Raw genomic sequence first — 20,375 nt, 5'->3', positions numbered from 1 at the left:
GAGGCCATTCTGGGTCTACGTACATTCAACCGTGAACGCCTTACGGCAACCGCCTGAGCCGCCGGCTTATCCACCTGAAGAATCCCTTGACATCATTGCCCAGGCCCTCCTGGTTTTCTCTCGCCCTTTCAAGCCCACCCCGCCTCATACCTCCAGGGAGACAAAGCCACAGTAGTAGGATGAACACCAGTATGGCCAGGATGATGGGCTGCAACACTTGAACACCTTTTTTCTGTGCAATGGCCCCGATGGCGAACGGGAAAATGGCAGCACCGCCCCCGCCAAAGGCGGCGGCAAAGCCGATCGCGCTGACGTGGTAGTCGTTGGGGAGCAGTTTGGTCGCGGCGACGATAGCAGCAGGAAACAGGGGTCCAAGAAAGAAACCGAGAAAAGTGACGAATATGACGGATGCGACAAAGTTGGGAACCAGCCAGTAGAGTAGCTCGAGCGCAATGGAGATGGGCAGGTAGATGGCGATGGCGCGCTTCTCTCCTATCCGTCCCGTTATGAATCCCAGCAAGACCCGGCCTATGGTGAGCCCTAGCCTGGGACAATAGGTGTTAACACAAAGAGCGCGGCCAGTAGTCGGCTCCCAGAGCAGAGAACGGGATTCTTACCAAAACAATACCACCGTAACGCCGGCCAGGAAAGGCTCGGCATGCCTAGCGCGCAGCATGAAGGTGACAATCCAACCACCCAGGCTGACCTCGGCCCCGACATAACCCAGCAGGAACAGGGCCAGAAGCCAGGTAATGGGCTCCCTCAGCACCGTCCTTGTGGTCGTCCTCTTCTCCCCAGTTGAAGACCGGTGAGTCTCCCTGTGGACTCTGCCGGTGGCCTTCCAGAAAGCCGTCGTGGCAACCAAGAAGTCAACTACCGTCACGCCGATCATGACGTAGTAAAAGGTGTACCACGACAGCTTCTGGCCCCTGGCTACCATGGCCGAGGCGACGAGCGGGCCGATGGTGGCCCCCAGGCCATAGGCGCCGTGCAATATCCCAAGAAGCTCGTTAGCGTTCTGCATGTTTCCGATCCAGGCGTTCCAGGCGCTGTCCTCGAGACCATTGCCGAAACCGGCAAACAACAGGACTACAGGAAGGGCCGGGTACGGAGGGTGAAGGGCAAGGGGAATATAGCCCACCATGCGGCTGACGGGGCCCAGCACGGCGACGCCTCGCTGACCGAACTTGTGGTGGATGAGGTTATTGGAAAGGGCCGCCATCAGATAGCCGATAAACGGCGATAGAAAGAGCAGGGCCACGACGGTGTATGTGATGCTGTAGTAAGCTTCAATCTGGACGAATAACATTAGCCATAGGAGTTCCTCGGGCCGGCTCTCAGCCTCGTAGACTTACATATGGGATCAGTGCCTACACAGGAGCTGTTAGTCACCGGTCGTAGGTCTCCTCCGACAGACGGGGTGGCGAACTTACACCGATGGCGGCATCGTTCATGCCCATGATGATGAAGCTCCAGAGAGTTACAAAGAACCGATACGAGTTAATGCGAGTTCCGTTCCACCTCTCCAGTCCCTCCTCGCGAGGCGTGGACGGGTTTTCTTCCTCGGCCACGCCCAGGATAGGCGCTACAACGGCTTTATCGGCCATGGCGCAATCGAGACCGGGAGGGACGATACTCGAACGCTGGGTTCCTCTTGGTGGGTGTTGTTGTCGTTGTTGGTGTTGTGCCGGCACAGAGAAATAGAAGAAGAAAAAAGAGTAACAGGAAGTCGGATGAAATGTATCTTGGCGAATTGTGTCATCCACAAGACTTGCCAATACTGGTGGGGCTGATGCAGCACGAAGCGGTCGCTGGGCTTGGGGGCCACAGGTTGCCCAATGGCGTCGGGACACCGTAGTGGGCCGCTCGTGTTCTTCTGAAGCGGCATGCAGCCGATGGTTAGCCAGGCCGGCACGGGCGACCGATCGATATCGCGAATGAGAAGGAAGGCTCCCGTCCGGCGGGTGGCGTTGAGGAATGATGAGTGAGGAATAGTTGGTGGTTGAGACTAGTGTATGTCCGGAGTCGGTACCCCGCTGTGGGGCCGGGTATCAGTAAATCAGTAACCGGCACTGCTTTCCTCCAGCATGTTCGGCTTTCGCAAGCGCTAACAGGCTGTGAGCTTCGCCAGCCGAGGTATCCTTATTGGGTGAGAGGAGGCGGCTCATTTTCAACGCCAGAAGGTGTTAGCGAAGCTTTGTCTCACACCGGGAGGTCGACTCTCTCCGGTGAGTCTCGGAGTGCATCGTGAAAAGCCTGCTGATGTCGCACCAGCAGGAAGCTTCGTGGATCAGGCCAATGAGGGGGGCTTTTACAGGGTCATGCTCCCCATTGGTACACGTGCAGAACAGGAAGATGGAGCCACGCTTTGGCGGTCGTCTAGCCCCCACACACATACACATCGTTCTGCCACCTCTGACTGACTCGCTTTTCTCTCAAGCAGCGCCAGCCCTCCGCAGCTTAGTTCGCGACGTGGAGAGTAAAACGATTGCCGAAACATCCTGTGGGTCGATATGGATGAGGCTCAGCCTGGGAGGTGCAGACGAGTTCCGCAATCCTACATCTCGAAGCTTGCCCAAGCCATTGGCGACCTTGGCCGATTTCGCTCCTTATCAAGGCCAGTTTTCCATCCTCATTGCTACCCACACAAGCGCGACACACTTCCAGCACGTTCCAAGACGTGCAAAGTCCATTGATGCTATGTGCCGGCCTGGGTGCCGGCCTCGCTGCTACACCCCCGAGCTCCCGCACCAGGCAATCCACCATCATGCGTGACATCATTACCTACCGCACCTCGTGATTAGGGGAACCTTGGCCTGGCATCTCGTAGGAAACGCGATTTTTGTGGCGAGATCCCAAGGAGGAGACACGGGTGTCACCCCGCTCGATTCTTTCAGAAACAAAACCCAAGGGCCTCCAACTTCCAACCAGTCCAGGCAGGGGGGCTACGCATTTCCGTCACAAACGGCACAGATATACTCTACCCCAAGCCGTTCCGCGTCCCGTGCCAGCCCCGGTGCAGGCAATAGCCGGCTGCTTACACTGTCCGGTTTGGTGACCTCTCGCTGCGTCTGTATCTGTGGCCATTCTCTTCCTGCGACTCTTTGACCCGGCCGTTAGCACCGAGCTTGCATGAGCTGAAGCTGCCACGAATTTAGGCCAGAGTACTTCGTCTTTCGCACCCTCTCGACAACCTTTCCTTCGGTGTTGACGACAGAAAGTAAGCCTTGGAAAGGGAGAGTCTTGACCTCCGCAGCCTTTCCACCTGCGGTCGTCCTCCCCATTCCGCCTACGACTCCGCTTGGCCATACCAGAAAACATTTTTCTTGTTACCATTTTGCATCAAAAGGGTCATTGCTTGGCTGCCCGGGCTTCTGGGCCGACATACGAATTTTTGTCAGCAGCAAGGTCAGCGGGGTTGTTCCATTCCACTCTATCTCTTGGCCGCCCACGTGCGACACCACCTAACCCAGCCATGCCCAAGTACTACGAGCGAGAAGTCCGCGGCGACTACGTCCGCAGCCCAAGCCACCACCACGGCGAACTGTCCCCGCTCTCACGGGAGCATTACCCCGAATACCACTCCGGTGGCGGCGGTCCCATTCAGGTGGTCTACCCGGACCCCCGAGGGCATGTTCCCGTAGCTGGCGGTCCCTACGTCTCGGGCGCCATTCCCGCCGACGCCTCTTCTCCGGTCTACCCATACTATGGTCCCGAATCCCCGCTCTCGCCCCGCGACGCAAACGCCCTCCAGATCCCACCCCATCCCCGCCATCGCCCTCGCTCTCTACCTCCCCAGGCCTTCGCACTGGGCCGACCCCGATCCCGCTCGCGGCCCCGGAGCCCCATCGGCAAGGCCCGCCATGCCATCGACAACACCTTTACCCAGTCCTCCTCCGGCATCGGCGTCGGCCTGTTGGGCGCCGTCATTGGCGGGCTGGCTGCGCGCGAGGTCTCCGACGCCACCGTCCGGACCCGCAACCGCAAGGAGATGGAAAATGGCACGTACCGCCCGCGGTCGCCCCGAGAGATTGAGAAGGCGCGTGTGATAACCACCGTCGTCGGTGCTCTCGTCGGCGGCCTCGGCGCCAACGCGCTCGAGAGACGCTTCGAGGTTGCTCGTCAACGGGACAGAGAGCAGCAGGAGGCCTGGGAGAGAAAATGGGGGAGGGAGCGTGACCTCCCACACTACGACACAGGTAGGGACCACGAGCTGGACCATGGCAGGGGACGTCCCCGCAATCGGCGTCGTGATGAGTGGGACGACGGCTATTTTCGGGACCACCCTTACGACGACCGGCGTGCAGGGAGGTTGAGGAGCGAAGAACGATACACATACAGGAACTGATGATGTTGGGGGTTCGTCTCGTCTTAGTTGTACTTGTTTCGTTTCCATCTTGTTTTGCCTAAAGACCGCATGACGACTTGATGATTTACGTAGACCTTTGTCATAAAGCTTCTGCAACCCACAGGCGGCGGCAGTTTGGAGGGGGTTTCTTCCCGGGCACCGATATCCATGTTCAATGTCAGACACCAACGTTCCATGTCCCCCAACGGTGATCATGTGTCGTCCCTGATCCGTCGTCTTAACAAGGCGTTTTCATGTCTACAGAAAGAGTCATACATCATAGCATCATTTGCTGCCCCGCATGCGGCGACTGCTCCTTCTCGCGTCACCGACTCTTTCTCCGAGAGAAAGATGCAGTAGGGCCATTCCGAAGCCAGGCAAGCCAGACTCTTCGAACGTAGGCTCCCATGGGCAGGGCTTTTGTCACTAAGACAAGCTCGCCTGTAGCTGACTCCTCGCCCACCTCTCATTCGTTGTGGTTCGTGTATCCCTCCATCCCACTCGCGTCCAAGGGTCCCCGGCGAAGACACCATGCCCATTACCTCACACGAAGCACTGAGAAGGTCAGATCGTGATATCTCTTTCAGTTGTTGTAACGGAGAGTCTCCGTATTGACGTCGTAGCCTTCGGGTATGAGGTGGAGACCGCCGTACGGATCCACACCCTGTGCTAGGTCTCTCGGAGGTTCCCATTGCCGGTCGCCTTGGTCATGCGGCAACGTCTGGGCTGCGCTTTCGCGCTCTAGCTGTGCTCGGTAGGCCTGCTCTCTCTCCACAATGACCTTGAAAAACTGGGCTATCTCGGCAATGGCAATTTGCTGGGCCTCGGAGCATCCGATGGTGTTGCAGAGAGACTGGGAATCGACGAGCTGCTTGGCAATTACGGAATCCGGCTGGCAATGGGTACGGATGCGCAAAGACCGAGCGTTGACCTTCATCGCGTGAAGCAGGCCGGCGATCTCCAATGGGTTGCTCTGACGACGGCCGAAGAACCGGAACTCATCGATGTGGAGGTGGATAAGCTCGAGCTGCGTCTCCAAGTCGTATCGGAAGCCCACGACTCTTGGGCGGCCCTTCTGGTTCCATCCGTCTGCAATCTTCTTGAGCTTGTCCGGGTTGAGCCGGCCATGGTTCAGTTCATTGGTGATGTAGTTGTGCAATGCGTTGCTGATGTGGAACTCGAGCTCGCAGTAAAGAAGGCTCTGCTCGCGAGGATCGAGTGAGATTGTGACTCTCGGCACTTTCCCCTCCCGCTCCGTGTCTCGCGGCCTTCGGCCTGAAGATTTGCCCTCGGTCTGTTAAGATTGTTAGCTATGAGCTCTGGAATGTGAGCGCCGCGAAGATGCCTACCATCTCCCTGGCAATCTTTTTGAGGCTGTCCAGAAGACCCGGTTTCTTGGGCGAGCTGTCCTTCTTCTTGCGGTCCAGGGATTGGTTGGGCCGCTCGAGCCACCCTTGTTCCCCGATCAAGGTCTTGCCGGCGATCTTCTGCACAGGGAGCTCCTTATAGGCGAAGTAGGGTCTGAGGGGGGAGTACATCTGGCTGGCGTCCATCACCGGCTGCCTGAGGGCTTCCAGTCTACCCTTGTGCGGACCATGTCCCTGGGTGTTTCCTCCCCAACTGGCCATGCCAGGAGCCGGCGCTGGGATGTTTGGATCTTTCCAGGCACTGGAGGACTGCAACACGTTCTCAATGTGTTGTGAGATGTCGTCCTTCTTGAGGTGGAGGGGGCTTGGCCTGCCTTCGCTCTGAGAGTAGATAGAGGATGAGTCTACCGGCTCGATGCTTGCGGGAGACGGCACCTCCGGTGTCATAGGCTGTGGGACAGGAGACGCGCTCTCGGGATGGCCAAGAATAGTTCCATGTTGCCGGATGTCATTGATGTTGACTGGTGTCGGCGTATTTTGTCGGCGGCGCTCGGCGAGACTCGACGCTAGAGAGCCCTTGGCTTTGTGGTTCGAAGTCGGCATCAACTCCGAAAAGGTTGTTGAGTCACTTTCGCGGAGGGGCATCTCATATCTGCTTCGGCCCTTTTGGGCTTGCAAGGGAGAACCCCCGTGGCCGATGCCTCTATGAGCCTGGGCGCAATCAAAGTCGTCATTTCGTACAGGCGACCTGGCTCGACTGGAGTTGTCGACTCGTCCGCGACGGGATGGCGACTCGCTCTTGTTCGAGAATCTGGCAATGTGTCAGCTGAGAGTTATGCATCATCTCGGTTTTGTTTCTCACACGTCTGTCAGTCGGTCCACCTGATTCTCAGTCAAGTTCAGGTTGATCTGAACAGATTTGTTTGCCCTGTGTTTCTGTGGCGATGGCGACCGATACTTCCTGGGCGAGACTGGAATGAAGTTGCCTTTAATCGCAGAAGGCACCGGCCCTCGGCGTTGGCCTCCCGATTTCTCCGAGTTCTGGATCATGATGGGGAGGTCGGTCGACGTTGTTGATGTTGTGTCTCGAGTATGATGCCGGCTTACGGAGCGAGAACCCACGGATCGCGATGTCCGACGGCCTCTCGATGCGACGAGATGCCCGATCCTTGAGCGGAACGAGTCGTCGTCAAACTTGGGCGCGTCCTGTTGGACGGTGTGCGGTGGTGAGAACAGAGGCTTCTGGAAGATAAGCCCGGGAAACGGCCCGACCAGTTCGGGATCCTCGAACTGGTTCGCCTGAAGCTCTGCTATCCAAGCCTCGACTCGGGTACGATATGGCGAGGGATCTGTGGTGAGAGAAAATTCGTCTTTTAGCGTGTTACCTGGATGAAGCAAAGCAAAAAGGTGATGGTGGGGCGAGAGGAGCGGTTCCTTCCTGGATGGGTGGGCGAGGCAAACGCGTCTGTTGACTTACCTCTTTGCGGAAATTCTGCCTCTAAATCAACCGGGTCTTTGGCCGGGTTCAACGCTTGGTTCGGTCCTGTTGGTTGAAACATATGAACAAGGCAGTCTGGTTTGGCGGGACGCGGCGGGATGAAGAGGGATGAGGAACAACGACAAGGTAAGAGAACGCCGCGCATGCTACCGCTCTACGTACCTCCCTCGAGAATTTGTGAGGTATCATGCTCCTCATAGTCCTCGCCTGACATTGCCGAGTCCCCGCCACTACATGGCGGACTGCAATTCTTCGGAATAGCCAATCCAGTCTCATGATCGCCAGCTAAAAACAAAGCAAAAAAGTAAGTACACGGCTCTTATAGTCAGCTGCCCAAAGACTCACAGTAATGGCCCGATAACGTCGAACTTCCATCTAGGCCTTGACCCGATGGAGGAGATACGCCAGCACAACTGAGCCCGGCGTCTGATCGCGTGTCCCCTTGGCCGCTGCGTGCCTCTGACGCTTGATAGTCATTGTAGGATGCCCACGAACCATTGGCGGATCCCGGCAGAGAATAATCGCTTTCAACGTAGGCATAAAATTCCGAGAACGACGGTTGATGCCGTGCTTGAGCATCGCATGTTAGTGCCAAGAGCGCCGGCCTGGCCAGACAAGCAGAGGGAGGGCATGCCTACCAGACTGGGTGGTGTTTTGCCTCGACGATGAAGTCGGCCTCGAAGTCGCCCCAGATTGAGACTCCTTCCCCGAGCGGTCGCTTGAGGCCATTCCGCTGGAACAGGTCGGCCGTCCGACGTCGCGGAGGACGGGCTGCTGCTTCGTAATGGTCAGCTCCCGGGCTGTTCCGAGCATGGCTTCCGTGGCGACTTGTTGCACTCCGTCATCATCAGGAGGTGTTCGAGATTGGAGCCGGATCGGACCAGCGGGCTCGGTCGAAAGAGTTGGGCTGAGAAGTTGATCGAGCGATGGAGCATGCCGCAGATTGTGGGTCTGTACATTGACGATGCAGACAGGGTGTATCCTTGGATCATCGTCGACCAGCCATCGATGATCAGGAACACTACGCTCTCCGCCCGGGTTGGAGAAGCTGGCCGATTTGGGCAGTTGCTCTGAATGACGGGCAGCAGACCAGATGGCCAAAGTCTTCGAGCCAAGGTTCGCTGGCGCGTGAGATCCGTCTTGCTTAGCGGCAAACCCGCATTGGCCGCGCACCATGCTCCAGCGATGCACGCGAGCCACCTCTGACGGCTCCGGGTTGACACAGTGGTCCACGTTGCCATCAAGGCCAAACCAGTTGTTGCTAGGCGCAGGATGAGACTGGAAGTCGCGTCTCGTCGCTTCGCCGCGGGCGGTGCCCGGCGAGCTGACAGCGCCTGCACTTCGCGTATGGGGGATGTGGTTCGGTAGGTCTGAACCCGAGCGAACGGTATCCAGCCCAAACCAATCGTGACCCCGACGGGACCTCGGAGTTCTTGTTTTCCCGGGAGGCTCAATGTCGACCTGTCGGCAAAGACTGGTAGATCCGTGGTGGACTGCTAGGCCGTTTGCGCGGAGCGGTGCAGCAGAAGGCCCAAAGAAGACTTGGCAATGATCCAACCCGCCATCGAAGCCGAGCTGAGGGGTGAACGGGCCGCGAAACTCCTAGGAAGGACCCATCAATCCCTGCACCGCAGCATCCGCAAGGAGCCTCCTGGCCTTGATATCCGCGGTAGGCATAATATCGTGGGGGAGCGAAGGCGGCAAAGGCTGGTTGTCGGCTACCAAGGAGAACTTTCGGGCGAAGATCGGATGCGGCGTCACACAACCTTCGGGCAGCGGTACCGGCTTCAGATCAGGTGGTTCGCGCAAGGACAGAACAGTCTCTAGACCAAAAATGTTGGTAAACCAGACACGACGCCTGTTCTCGGGCCGGCGTCCGCGGGATTCTGGGGCGCACAAGCTATCTAGAGCGCGGAGCACAGACATTGGTCTCCTCGCACCCGGGCCGACCCGGCTTCCGTCGATATCGGTGATGTCGTTGCCGTTGCTCGTGTCCGCCTCTTGGGGTGGTGGAGCGGCTGGGACAACTTGCTCCTTTTTGACCAACCTTCCCGCCCCACCAGTGCCGATCTGCCATTGCATTTCGTGTAACTCTTTGGGGCTGGGGCTGCGGAAAATACTGGTCCCGCCCTCGCGGGTAGAGACGTACATTGTGTGGTCAATCATCCAGACCTTGCGACTGCGGATGCAGCTCGGCTCGTTCGAGCTCACACGGCTCGAGGGGTAGTAGTCTGACAACCGAATGGGATATCGCTGCGGATGCTGTTGCCGCCACTGTACCAGACTCACCGTAGGTCGTATGGTCGTGGTAATTGTGGTCATGTGGGGTATATGAGGTAGTTCAAGGTTTGACTGTGCTAACCGTGTCAGTGGCCAGGAAGAAGCCGTAACAGTTGGCCGACTCACGTGTCGGTTGAGGTGGTCGTGCTTCCAGCGCTGAAATTCAGCTCCTGGGTCATCCGAATAGTCGCAGTCGATTTCGATCAGCTCGTAGAGCACGCCACCCGCCAGGTCCAAGTTTTCGTCCCCGAGATGCTCACGTAGGACCAAAAATACCTGTCCAATCAATGCGTTACTCGTCGTCCCAGCAAACAGGACACGGCTGAAAGCAGCCAACTCACAAGTTGAATACCGTCTCGGTATTGATAATTCCGGGGAATGTGAGCACAGTATCTAACAAGAACATTACGGCACTCTGCGAAGGCTCAGTACACATGCAGCCACGACGGACTACAGCAACCCATGGAGGGGCTTACTTTCTTCGTCATACCCGTCTCGCGTCAAGGGCTGGTTAGACAGGGTGTCCGCCATCTCCGCAAGCCTTTGGCGCCATTCTTCATTGTCTGCCTGGGCCGCGGTCTGGATGGACTCGACCCACGTCTGGAGGCTTTGGCGATTGCGCATCGTGAGGAAAATCGGGTAAGGTAGCACATTGAAACGGGCAGCGGAGACAGACCAGTTCTTGAGCACGGCGTTTCTGTAGGGTTGATACGAGTCGGCGCGCCGGTGCCGCTCTTGGTGACGCTTACTGCTGCGAACAAGAGGTTTGTCTGTCTAGCTGTTGTCGTAAGAAACCGAAACGCAGATATCAGGGTGGCCAGACACTCGATGCGTCTAGAGAGAAGGAAAAGGAGACCCTCAATAGCAGGCCACGTGCCCAAACAGGCAGCTGCGGCAGGCAGAAACTTTCCCAGAGTTGAAAAGATACCTACCTACCTAAGTAGATAGGTAGGGAAGGAAGGACATGCCATACCGCAAGGCATCGACTGTAGTAAGATAGGCAGCTACCGCGACGCGAAGGGGTATTACGGCATATCCTCCTTCCGCGTCCCTCCTGTCTTCACCGAGTAGATATAAACAGAGGAAACCGAGCAAGTACTTTCCGCTCCAGATATCTACAGATGTTGCATACGCCAGGGCACTTGACCGACCGTCATATCCAGGCAAACATACCTGAGCAACGGGCTTCTAGGAAGCAGTTCCGGCACTTCGCTTCTCGGAGACTTTGGACGCAAATGCCCCTCGATGGGGTCGGGCCAACTTCGTCATACCGGTCTTAATTCTTTGGCTTCGCAACTGATCTCCGCTTGAAGCCAAGAAGCCGAAAGTCAGGCGGGCCTGTACTCATTTGACGGCCCAGCTACGCAAGACGGCGGTTCCGGCCCGCCGGCCACGGACGTGCTCCAGCATGGGAAACATCAGACGCTAGCTAGCTCCGGCCGACCGGACGAGTCACTCGCAAAGAACCGGCAGATGGTGTTGGTGTCGTCCACCAGGAGAGTACGCGCCTTGGCCCGATGTCGTGCTGGGTAGATCCCGTCTCGGGACAGTTGGCTAGCGCGTTGGGAGCCACCATAGTGCGTTGCAGAATCTGCAACGGTATCGCCTAGCAGGGATACGTGTGCGATAGTAAAAGGCCTACGGGGCTGGCGATGAAACTGTCGGGGAGATCATTGCACCTAGCCTTGAGGCATGGCCGGGATCAAAAGAGGAGGCTAGTGATGGGCTGACGGAGTGCGCATTCTGAAAGGCAGGATAAGCAACTGAAGTTCGGACGACGGTCATCTCGTGGACCTTGTGGGCGGCTCCAGCTCAAAGTTGGACGAACCCAAACATCCAGCTCATGTTAACAGACGCCGCGGCTGTATGCCCAAGGCGCATCGGTTACCCAGCTGCGAACGTGAGCTCTTTACGGCCCTCGAATCTGAGTCTGAGCAGAGAAGAGACCGTCACGTGGAATGGGCATATGCTACTTACATAAGGCTCGTACCTAATTCGGTTGGGGTCCTCGGGTCGAAGTGCTCTAGGCTAGCTCGATGTGGTTAGCACTTTCCCCGCACTTGACTTCTCCAAATTCCAAGAGCCCCAAAAGGCAACCGAATGAGCTTGAAGTCATGCGAAGTGTGTGCCTTACCTCATCCGGGGACCCTGGCACTCTGGTCAGAGGTCCCGCCGGACCAGATGCCGTCTCCAACTGCCTTTTCGCCTGCAATTTGCGCGCCCATTGTCCACGGTTCCACCACCAAACTTGCCGACTTGACTTCCCGAGTCCCTCTTGTCTGGGTTGAGCTCCCCCCATGCAGGGATGATGAACCAGACAGATTGATGGACAGCCTCTCTCTCTTTCTCTTTTTCTCTCTCCGTCTGCCTCTATCTCTGACAGGTCAGCGCGTTTGACGGGTCTGGCTGGGCACGTAGCCGTTCTGGCCCCCTTCCAGTACGGGGATTTTGGAGTTCCCGGCTTGCGTTGCCGTCCCCAATCTGCCTCCCGAAGTCAATGCTGATTGAACCATCTCCCCGCTGTCCACCATAGCCGTCCCTCCTAGCCGTGTCCCACTTGGGAAGTTCGTGCCAGTCGATAGACAAACCCGTCGCCAGATATATAACCTACTCAATGTTTCCCATGTCTCTGGATGCCGGCTTTTCCTAAAGATCATTCTTTATCCGAACTCCCTCGTGATACCCTAGTACTGTCAAATCCCTTCCGTTGCCTACACCCTTCGACCCCACGAGATCTTGGCCACTTGCAAAACCAAGCCTTGCGCCTGCTGACCCTGCAATATGGAGACGCAACCCGACCGCCAGTCGAGCACTCTTTGTGATATAGGTAAGGACCTCTTCCTGGCAACCACATCGTCGAGCCGCGCGCTGACGCGCCCATGTCCGCAGTTATTGTCGGCGCCGGGCCCGTGGGCCTGATGCTGTCGACCATCCTGGCCAGATGGGGATACAAGATCAAGCACATTGATAACCGGGCGGAGCCGACGCCGACCGGAAGAGCTGACGGCATCCAGCCACGTTCTCTGGACCTTCTTCGCAACATGGGACTCAAGTCGGCCATCATGGCGCACAAGCCCGCCAGGGTTTACGAAGTGGCTTTCTGGGACCCGCTCAAGTCCGGCAGTGGAATCTCCAGGACCGGCACTTGGGCCAGCTGTCCCGACTTCATCGACGCTAGGTATCCCTTCACGACCCTCCTGCACCAGGGTCACATTGAGCGGGTTTTCATCAGCGACCTCAGCAAGAACGGCGTGCAGATCCAGCGACCCTGGACCATCACAGGATTCACCTCGGATGAGACCAAGAATCCTGAATACCCCGTGGAGGTCCGCCTGGAGCACGTCGATGGGACCGCCCAGGAGACGATACGGGCCAAATATTTGTTTGGCGGCGAAGGCGCCCGCTCGTTCATCAGGAGTCAGCTGCAGATCGGCATCAAGCACAAGGACCCCATCTCTCACGTGTGGGGTGTCATGGACGGTGTTGTCAAGACCGACTTTCCCGATATCAAGGTGAGCAACGTTGCAGAGGGCCACGGGCCAACGAACCCGTAACTGACAACCTCGCAGATGAAATGCACCATCCACAGCAAGCACGGGTCCATCATGGTCATCCCCCGCGAAGACAACATGGTCCGCCTGTACATCCAGATCGCGTCCTCGACGGACCCGGACTTTGACCCGCGAAAGACGGCCACCGAGCAGGAAGTGCAGGAATCGGCCAAGCGCATCCTCCAGCCGTACTCAATCGAGTGGGAGAGGACCGAGTGGTACTCCGTCTACCCCATCGGCCAAGGCATCTCCGACCGGTACACCCTGGACCAGAGAGTCTTTCTTGGTGGCGACGCCTGCCACACCCACAGCGTAAGTACTGCGCCGTTCCTGCGCCGTCCCAGCATCTGCTCCCCGTTGTTGACAAAACAACCAGCCCAAGGCCGGCCAAGGCATGAACACGGCGTTCTTGGATGCACAGAACCTGGCCTGGAAGATCCATGCGGTGGAGTCTGGTTTCGCGCGACGCGACATCCTCAAGACGTATGAGGAGGAGCGAAGGGACGTGGCCGAGACACTGCTCGATTTCGATAATAAGTACGCCAAGCTATTTTCGCAAAGGCCCGACGCAGCCAGCGAGGCCCAGGCAGCGGCCACCGACACGTCGGCCCCCGAGGAGCAGTCCGAAAACGAGTTCATCCAGACCTTCAAGGAGGCCTGCGAGTTCACGAGCGGTTACGGCGTGGCGTACAAGCCGAACGCTCTGAACTGGTCCGAGACGCACAGCGCCAAGTCGCCTCTAATCCATCCCGAGGGCACCAAGCTCCGCACCGGACGCCTCTTCATGAACGCCGACGTAACGAGGGTCGTCGACGCCAACGTCGTTCATCTCGAGCAGGAGATTCCGCTCAACGGCTCGTTCCGCATCTTCGTGTTCGCAGGAAAGCCCTCGACCACGCGCAATGCCCTCGAGGATTTTGCCAAGCACCTGAACAACAAGCGATCGTTCTTCGCTGCGTACCTCCGAGACGACGTGAGGAGCGTGTCGCACCACGAGCAACACAACCCGCACAGCTTATTCTTCACAATCTGCACCATCTTCGCGGCCAAGCGAAGCAGTATCGAGATTTCTCGCGACTTGCCCGCGCTACTGGCTCGATACCGCGAGCACGTCTACGCCGACGACAGGTGGGACCGCCGTGTGCCCAACGCCGGGGCAGCAGCCCATGCAAAAATGGGGCTCGACGAAGAGAAGGGCGGCGTTGTCGTCGTGCGCCCCGACGGCTACGTCGGTATGGTGACCAAGCTGGAGGGGGGCAGCAGCACAGTTGACACGCTCAACGAATATTTTGGCGCGTTCTGCACCAAGAAACTCGGAGCAACGCTATCGCAACTGTAACGCCTATGAAGAAGGAAGCATGCTGTGTCCATAGAACTACCTTGATGTATACCGAACCGGTTTGGTACTCAACGGTATCCCAGAGCAAGACATGGCCTAGATACCGGACTAGATATGTGCAATTCCCTAACCGTACAACTGCATTTATAGCAATACCCAAAATATAACCCGAATCGTCTATCAAAACCAAGGACTGTTGAGTGACTGTCCGCGTTCTTGGTCATGGTGGCAATGCGCTGAAATGCTGGACTGGACGCCATTGCTTGGTTCTGAGGTGTAGAATCCGGTCAAGTTGTTATTCCTGAAAACGGTTTCGTTCCCGGTTGCTACCTACCTAGATATTCAGGGATGCATGGCGGTGGGGCGACCCCTGCACAGTGCCCTGTACCTGAGTGAAAGATGTGGGAGGGTACTTGGTACCTTCTCCCATTAGCCCATTCATTTCCTTTGGTTGTTTCCTCTGGAGCTGTCAAAAAACTACAGGCGTTCTTTCCTAAACCCCATACTACCTACCTATCCATCGCACCTACCCCCCCGATGGGGATTTCGCAACTTTCCACCGCGCCATCCTTCCCTCTGCAGTGCGATTCTTTGATGCGCCTCCCTATTCGATTGCTTTTTATCTCTTCGCATCCATTGCCGTCTAGCAGCGTCTGCGTCTTCTTTTTCAAAGGCCACCAGACCGACGCGCGCCTCGTCTTGCGACTGGTCCTTGCATAATACAACTCGCCTCGACTTCATATCACGGCCACCGTATCACGACAACAACCACGACTCAATCCAGCGACGCGCCTTCCCCACAGTTTTGGACCGCGCAACCAGGAGCACTGTAAAATCCCCGGCGTCTTTGTTTTCGCCCATTTATGCATTTCATGCCTGTTTCCCTTTGCGCTCATGACTTGTTTTAGAAAGCTCCCTGTTCAACTCTTGAGCATCGCACCTTTTTCGCTAACGATCATGTCGATAGAGCATCGGCAACACAGCTAACCTCATTTCCGCCCCAAGGAGAAGACCGGCTCCTTCGGTTCCTTTGAGGAGACCGTCCCAAGCGGCAAACCAAGACCTAGCTCCCCCGCGCCGGCGAGACCGACGACATTCGGATACGGTCACGAACCCCACCAGATCAGTTCCAACCTCATCAACCTGGGCGTCGATTCTCGCGACCCCCTCGCCCGAATTGTTGCTCCCCGCCAAATAACTTGCCACCTCAGTCGTCATCGTCATTCACAGTTCGACCAACCCTGGGCTGGACAGAACTTTGAGTACAAACCCAAACCGCAGCCTATATCGAAGGAGAAGCAGTCCCGGATTGATCGCCACAATCACCAACTCCAACGGAAGATCCGCCCTACGCGGAGAAGGATTGTGGAAAACGCCCGCGCCTTGGCCGAGCGACTAGGACGGCGCATATTCGAGCCCTGTCTGGATAGGGCCAGACCAGCCCCCGAGCGTACGAGAGTCGATTACGGTCTTATCCCCGGCAACAAGGCGAGCAAGTCATCGCACCAAGACTCCTTCGTCGGTCAAGCCTCGGCCTCGTACATCATTAGCATACGTGACCCCGCATTACCAAGGTCTCGGCAAGCCGGATACCTCAGACTTGCGACTGCCTCGAGCCTACCTACATGCAACAAAGCCTGCCGGTGCCGCCAAGTCCTCCCGACATCTGCCCGCCTTGATCGACGTGTCCAACGAGAATTACATCACCATAACGAGAAAGCGGTTTCGCGAGTTGCAGAGTTCCGGATCTCGGTCGAAGGAGGCGCGGAGGGATCTGTTTGGTTCAACTGGCGCAACGAGCACCAAGGCTTCAGTCGGGGAAGCGGGAAATACGATACCCGGTGTCCAAGGCGCGCCTGCCAACCCCACCGCCGGCCCCCGTACACCTGAAGATTCCCACATCGGCGAAACCGGGCGTTTGCTAGCCTCGTCCCTTACGGCGCCGCCCGGAGCCTACCCGTTTCCTCCTGGCCAGTATACGGTTGTCAACCCTCAACCCCTCCCCCGGGCCAGCCGACACTCGTCCGGGTGACCGATAGATTGAGTACTAGGGGGCTCATTGTTCGAGGGCTGGAATTCGAAACAATTACTGCCCAGCGTGCGGAACGGGAGACGTCGTCTTCTGCCGGCATCGAGCAGAACTGCTCACCCGGCAGCAACGCACCCCGCAATCGGCGAACCGAAGACTCAGAGCTGGACCTAGCCGTGGCGAATGCGGCCGTACAGAGCCAGCCCGAGCAGGAGCCTCTCAAAACCACTCCGAGTGCCGCCGCAGGTTTGTCTTCAGACGAGGGAATTGTGAGTTATTAACTCGACTCCCCCGGAAATCATGCTGATGCGTGGCAACAGGTATCCCAGGGCCACGCTGCTTGGCTCATTGATATCATGACCTCAGTTCGAGGCGCTGTCAGCAAGGTCTCCAGTAGCATTGCTGGCTATGGTGAGTTTTTTTCGCGTGGCAGCTGCACCGGCCAACTCTGACCATCGTCCTAGTGTACCCGCGCAACTACAACGTCGTTGAGCGACACTCTCGCGACCAGCAAACCGGCAATATTGGCATGAAGCGCATCAAACTGGAAATCGCCGACGAATTCGTCGATGAAACCATGGCTGCACAGCAGTCCCAGGTTGTTCACTCAGCCACACCCAACCCCAACCTCGTGTGGGTAGACGAGTCCACAAGAGTCGCTCATTGGCATCAGGTAGCCCCGCTTGTCCGAGCACTTCGAAGCATCAGTCGACGGATTGAAAAGGGCATGTTGGGTTCCAGGGACAACTCTCCTGCCTCTCGGGGGGACGAGGATGCCCGCTCGCAGCGTATCCATACCCTCGGAGCCTACGTCACCGTTTTCCAGCAGACGGCGTTCGTCCTGGAGACCGTTTATTCTCACACATTCTTGGCGAAGCTGAAGGACACATTCAAATCCCCCCAGTCGATCATGGACTACGACGTGAACCCGGACGAGTTTCTGGCCATCACGGTGGCCCAGAAATTTGTGGATGACTTCCCTGACGAGTGCTCCCCTGTCCTGGCCGAGTCCGGCGTCACTCAGCGGGTTCTCAGGGGTATTGGTGCGGACCTGGACGCTCTTGCTAACCGGAGGCCGATGCCCAACCTTGTGCAGCGGGCCGGGCTGGTCGGCAAGGTTATCAAGTTCTTCCGGGGAAGCGACAGCTTCGGCGTGGAGACTCCTGATGAGTCCGTCTCCAAGCCGACCGCTGAAATGCCCGGCAGTTTTCCCGACGCACAGGTGAAGAACGAGTCCGTGGTCGAAGAGGCCAAGCCCGCAAGAGACGCTCCCGATTATCGTCAAGTCACAAAACCCAACTACCTGCCACCCGCCAGAACCACTGACGCGTATACCTTTGTTCGGGAGCATCTGGCAGAGATCGCAACCAAGCGACGAGCTGCCTTCAAGGATGGGCTCACTGATACGGATCCTGGGGACCTGCTCCCCAGACCGAGCCCCAGATCCATCTTCAAGAAGGATAACCAGTCTCCCGTTGTGTTGAAGCGCCTCCAGAAGGCGCGGGGCTTGAAGAAGGTTCAGTTTTCGCCATCGGCGAAGCTGTCGACTCCCTCGTCATCGAAACCGGCCGGCTTCTTGAGCAAACTGTTCGGCTCGCCGACCGTCATTGGTTCGCCGCTTCAGCAGGCCACGGAGGACAGCTCCCTGAGTGGCGCGCAAACCGATGGCTCACCCGAGAGCCGTAGCCCTGGGAGGCCAGGGTACCTTGCGGGCACCGGGCAGGACACGGACAACACATCGGAGGACAGTGACGGGGAGTCTATTGCGTCGAGATGTCAGCCCCGCCTCGTGCAGCATCTTAACAAATCCCTGAGAGGCCTCGAAGCCAAGGGTTTCTTCGTCAAGGATGAGCCGCGGGACGCGTCGTCCTGCCCCCCAAGCCCTCCAACCCTCTCAGGTCTGAATATCTCTGACGATAAAGAAGAGGAGCTTGAGGACCTCTCACTCGCTCTTCAGCTGCTGCTCGACGTGGACGAGGCACGCCGGAGAGAAGAGGAGGAAAGAAAGGCCAAGGAGGCCGAGGAGGAGAAGCTGCGCAAGACCGACGGGCTCCGCGTTCCTCGAAGGCGTATGATCACCTCGCTACCGACGGACTGGTCCCAGAAGGTGACGGCTTCGTTACAAGCCCACCCTTCCAAGACGCTTGCCACCACGGCCGAAAGCGTCGAACTCAGGAAACACGACTTTGCCAAGGTGGTCCCGGAGACTGAGTGGCTCAATGACGAGATCGTTAATGGTTCGCTCCAGTGGCTCGACCGTTACGTGAACGCAGCCGCAGGCGCCACGGACGTCAAATCGCCAAACCGGGTCTGCCTGGTCATGGGATCCTTCTTCTACAAGAGACTGGAAGACAACGGCGTGCAAAATACCGAACGAGCACTTCGCCGGTATGGTGTGACCAAGGCCAACTTCCTCAAGCTGGAGACGATCCTCATGCCCATCTGCAGAAACAACCATTGGACCTTGCTCGTTGTCCGGCCGCAGAAGCGAACCGTATCGCACATGGACTCCTTCAACCCAAGAGGGTCGGCCGTCCATACCAACAGAGCCCTGGCCTGGATCGAGGCTTTCTTGGGCAGCGATTACAAGGCGAGCGAGTGGAGGACGGTCTGTCACGAAGCCCCGCTGCAGAGAAACGGTTACGACTGCGGTGTTTTCACCATCACGAATGGAATGTGTCTGGCCCTCGGTCTCAACGCCATCGACACTTACTCTGGCGAGGACCTGCCACTGCAGCGTCTTAGAATTGCGGGCATGCTGCTGAACAAGGGCTTCAGCGGAGAATTCGATCTCAGTGGCCTGTGAAGTACCGACTGTTCCCGCCCCTGGGCTCCTTACGCGAAAGGGCAATGCGGCAGAGCTCGGAGTGCCTTGGCCGGGCTTTATATACGATCAAAGAACCAACCGCCTGTCAGGGTTGAACAGGGCCGAACAGGATTGTCACGGAAGGAGAAAAGGTCACCAGAGCTAGGGCCTGCCTGCCCCATTTGCTTACTTGACCATTACCATCATCGTTTTCTCCCTGAATGGGGGAGAGAGTTACGAGCAACCAGCTGGGCGTCCACAAAAAGCGTTTGGGAGTTCTGGGATACCACATAGTAGTTTTCTTGCTGATATGTTTGTATGAGTGTTTGTTTCTATCTCGTTCTACTGCGACTCCTTGGCATTCGTCTCAGAAAGACCATTTGATGAGAGCCACGCAGGTCTCCTTGCCTCTGACGAGAGGCAAGACTCATAATATGCTGAAAGGACCCGGAAAAGGGCATTTTGTTAGTATTCACGAGTCCCACATATGCGCCCGCCGAGTGACAAAGTCATCCGTGTCTATCGTGCCAGCTGGGCTTTGCCGAGTGGCCATTTTCCGACCCGGACTTGCTAATCCAGCTCAGCCTAGCGGGGTCTGCATTGAACGAGTCTGCCGTCTCAGCTCCCCGCACGAGGCCAGGAAATGGATACGTAGAAATGTGCCTTGTCAAAGTGAATGGTAAGGTGGAGGCCGGCTCGTCCCCCCTCCTTGAGTCGCTTGATCCAAGGATCTGGTGTCCGGTGTGATGTAGGATCCGGTCCCAACCGGGTAGCAAATCTTGGGGAGGCGGTCGGTCTCCGTACACGATTGCCACTAAGAGGCACAGCCTACTTGGACCGATATCGTTGGTCCACTGGGGAAGAGACGGTGCGGGTTCGCCCACTGAATAGCCACGCCTTTATTGCTCGGGATTTCTTCTGTCGAGATTCCGGCGGCAGGCAATGCTCGGTTTCAGGCGGAACGCCCAGCATCTAGACGAGTGCGCAACGCCCCTCCTCCTGCCCGCACGACAAGGTCTTACTTGGGGGGGCTTCCCCTTCTCATCCCCATCTCCACTTCCTAGTCTCACGAGACTCTCGAATACACATCCTATTTCTAATCTCAAGGGCCCGGCCGGAGAGGCTAATGAAGAAGTGGCGGGGGCCGGGGGGTGCTT

General features: G+C 57.4%; 7 protein-coding genes across 7 annotated transcripts; 4 read left to right on the top strand and 3 right to left on the bottom strand.

Annotated features, from left to right (window-relative positions):
• Positions 1-40: 40 nt before the first annotated feature.
• LY79DRAFT_507542 (major facilitator superfamily transporter) lies at positions 41-1,607 on the bottom strand (the record flags this gene model as incomplete). Its single annotated transcript, XM_060553839.1, has 4 exons — positions 41-545; positions 618-1,294; positions 1,356-1,370; positions 1,434-1,607. The coding sequence occupies 4 exons, from the start codon at positions 1,605-1,607 to the stop codon at positions 41-43; spliced, it is 1,371 nt and encodes a 456-aa protein (XP_060418557.1).
• Positions 1,608-2,695: 1,088 nt separating this feature from the next.
• On the top strand, positions 2,696-4,348 carry LY79DRAFT_666583 (uncharacterized protein; the record flags this gene model as incomplete). The annotated part of the gene is made up of 2 exons (XM_060563250.1): positions 2,696-2,771; positions 3,474-4,348. The coding sequence occupies 2 exons, from the start codon at positions 2,696-2,698 to the stop codon at positions 4,346-4,348; spliced, it is 951 nt and encodes a 316-aa protein (XP_060418556.1).
• A 583-nt stretch (positions 4,349-4,931) lies between these two features.
• On the bottom strand, positions 4,932-6,765 carry LY79DRAFT_507228 (uncharacterized protein; the record flags this gene model as incomplete). The annotated part of the gene is made up of 3 exons (XM_060553805.1): positions 4,932-5,636; positions 5,698-6,526; positions 6,578-6,765. The coding sequence occupies 3 exons, from the start codon at positions 6,763-6,765 to the stop codon at positions 4,932-4,934; spliced, it is 1,722 nt and encodes a 573-aa protein (XP_060418555.1).
• A 466-nt stretch (positions 6,766-7,231) lies between these two features.
• LY79DRAFT_356288 (uncharacterized protein) lies at positions 7,232-8,575 on the bottom strand. Its single transcript, XM_060552695.1, has 3 exons — positions 7,852-8,575; positions 7,559-7,783; positions 7,232-7,498 (listed from the first exon to the last, which is right to left on the bottom strand). Exons 1-3 carry the CDS (start codon positions 8,387-8,389, stop codon positions 7,368-7,370), a joined length of 894 nt encoding a protein of 297 aa, XP_060418554.1. The 5' UTR covers positions 8,390-8,575; the 3' UTR covers positions 7,232-7,367.
• Positions 8,576-12,274: 3,699 nt separating this feature from the next.
• On the top strand, positions 12,275-14,383 carry LY79DRAFT_507263 (FAD binding domain-containing protein; the record flags this gene model as incomplete). The annotated part of the gene is made up of 4 exons (XM_060553811.1): positions 12,275-12,320; positions 12,383-13,005; positions 13,063-13,356; positions 13,421-14,383. 4 exons carry the CDS (start codon positions 12,275-12,277, stop codon positions 14,381-14,383), a joined length of 1,926 nt encoding a protein of 641 aa, XP_060418553.1.
• A 2,118-nt stretch (positions 14,384-16,501) lies between these two features.
• LY79DRAFT_356188 (Ulp1 protease family protein) lies at positions 16,502-19,329 on the top strand. The gene is made up of 3 exons (XM_060552694.1): positions 16,502-16,681; positions 16,733-16,823; positions 16,877-19,329. Exons 2-3 carry the CDS (start codon positions 16,769-16,771, stop codon positions 19,216-19,218), a joined length of 2,397 nt encoding a protein of 798 aa, XP_060418552.1. The 5' UTR covers positions 16,502-16,681; positions 16,733-16,768; the 3' UTR covers positions 19,219-19,329.
• Positions 19,329-20,030, top strand: LY79DRAFT_356171 (uncharacterized protein). The gene has a single exon (XM_060552693.1). The coding sequence runs from the start codon at positions 19,440-19,442 to the stop codon at positions 19,899-19,901; it is 462 nt and encodes a 153-aa protein (XP_060418551.1). The 5' UTR covers positions 19,329-19,439; the 3' UTR covers positions 19,902-20,030.
• Positions 20,031-20,375: the final 345 nt, after the last annotated feature.

Source organism: Colletotrichum navitas (genome assembly GCF_030913465.1).
Source record: "Colletotrichum navitas strain CBS 125086 chromosome Unknown LY79scaffold_7, whole genome shotgun sequence".
NCBI classification, from domain to species: domain Eukaryota; kingdom Fungi; phylum Ascomycota; class Sordariomycetes; order Glomerellales; family Glomerellaceae; genus Colletotrichum; species Colletotrichum navitas.
The sequence above is the reverse complement of the archived record's forward strand: the minus strand, read 5'-3'. Positions and strand labels throughout refer to the sequence as shown.

What these genes read in the sequence shown, in the direction of transcription:
- LY79DRAFT_356288 (XM_060552695.1), bottom strand. Translation starts at nt 8,389, where the DNA reads ATGGTGCGCGGCCAATGCGGGTTTGCCGCTAAGCAAGACGGATCTCAC. An exon ending in GCAAAACACCACCCAGTCTG is followed by an intron (nt 7,784 to 7,851) that starts GTAGGCATGCCC and finishes GCGATGCTCAAG; the next exon opens with CACGGCATCAACCGTCGTTC. An exon ending in GACGTTATCGGGCCATTACT is followed by an intron (nt 7,499 to 7,558) that starts GTGAGTCTTTGG and finishes CTTTGTTTTTAG; the next exon opens with CTGGCGATCATGAGACTGGA.
- LY79DRAFT_356188 (XM_060552694.1), top strand. Translation starts at nt 16,769, where the DNA reads ATGACCTCAGTTCGAGGCGCTGTCAGCAAGGTCTCCAGTAGCATTGCT. An exon ending in CAGTAGCATTGCTGGCTATG is followed by an intron (nt 16,824 to 16,876) that starts GTGAGTTTTTTT and finishes CCATCGTCCTAG; the next exon opens with TGTACCCGCGCAACTACAAC.
- LY79DRAFT_356171 (XM_060552693.1), top strand. Translation starts at nt 19,440, where the DNA reads ATGGGGGAGAGAGTTACGAGCAACCAGCTGGGCGTCCACAAAAAGCGT.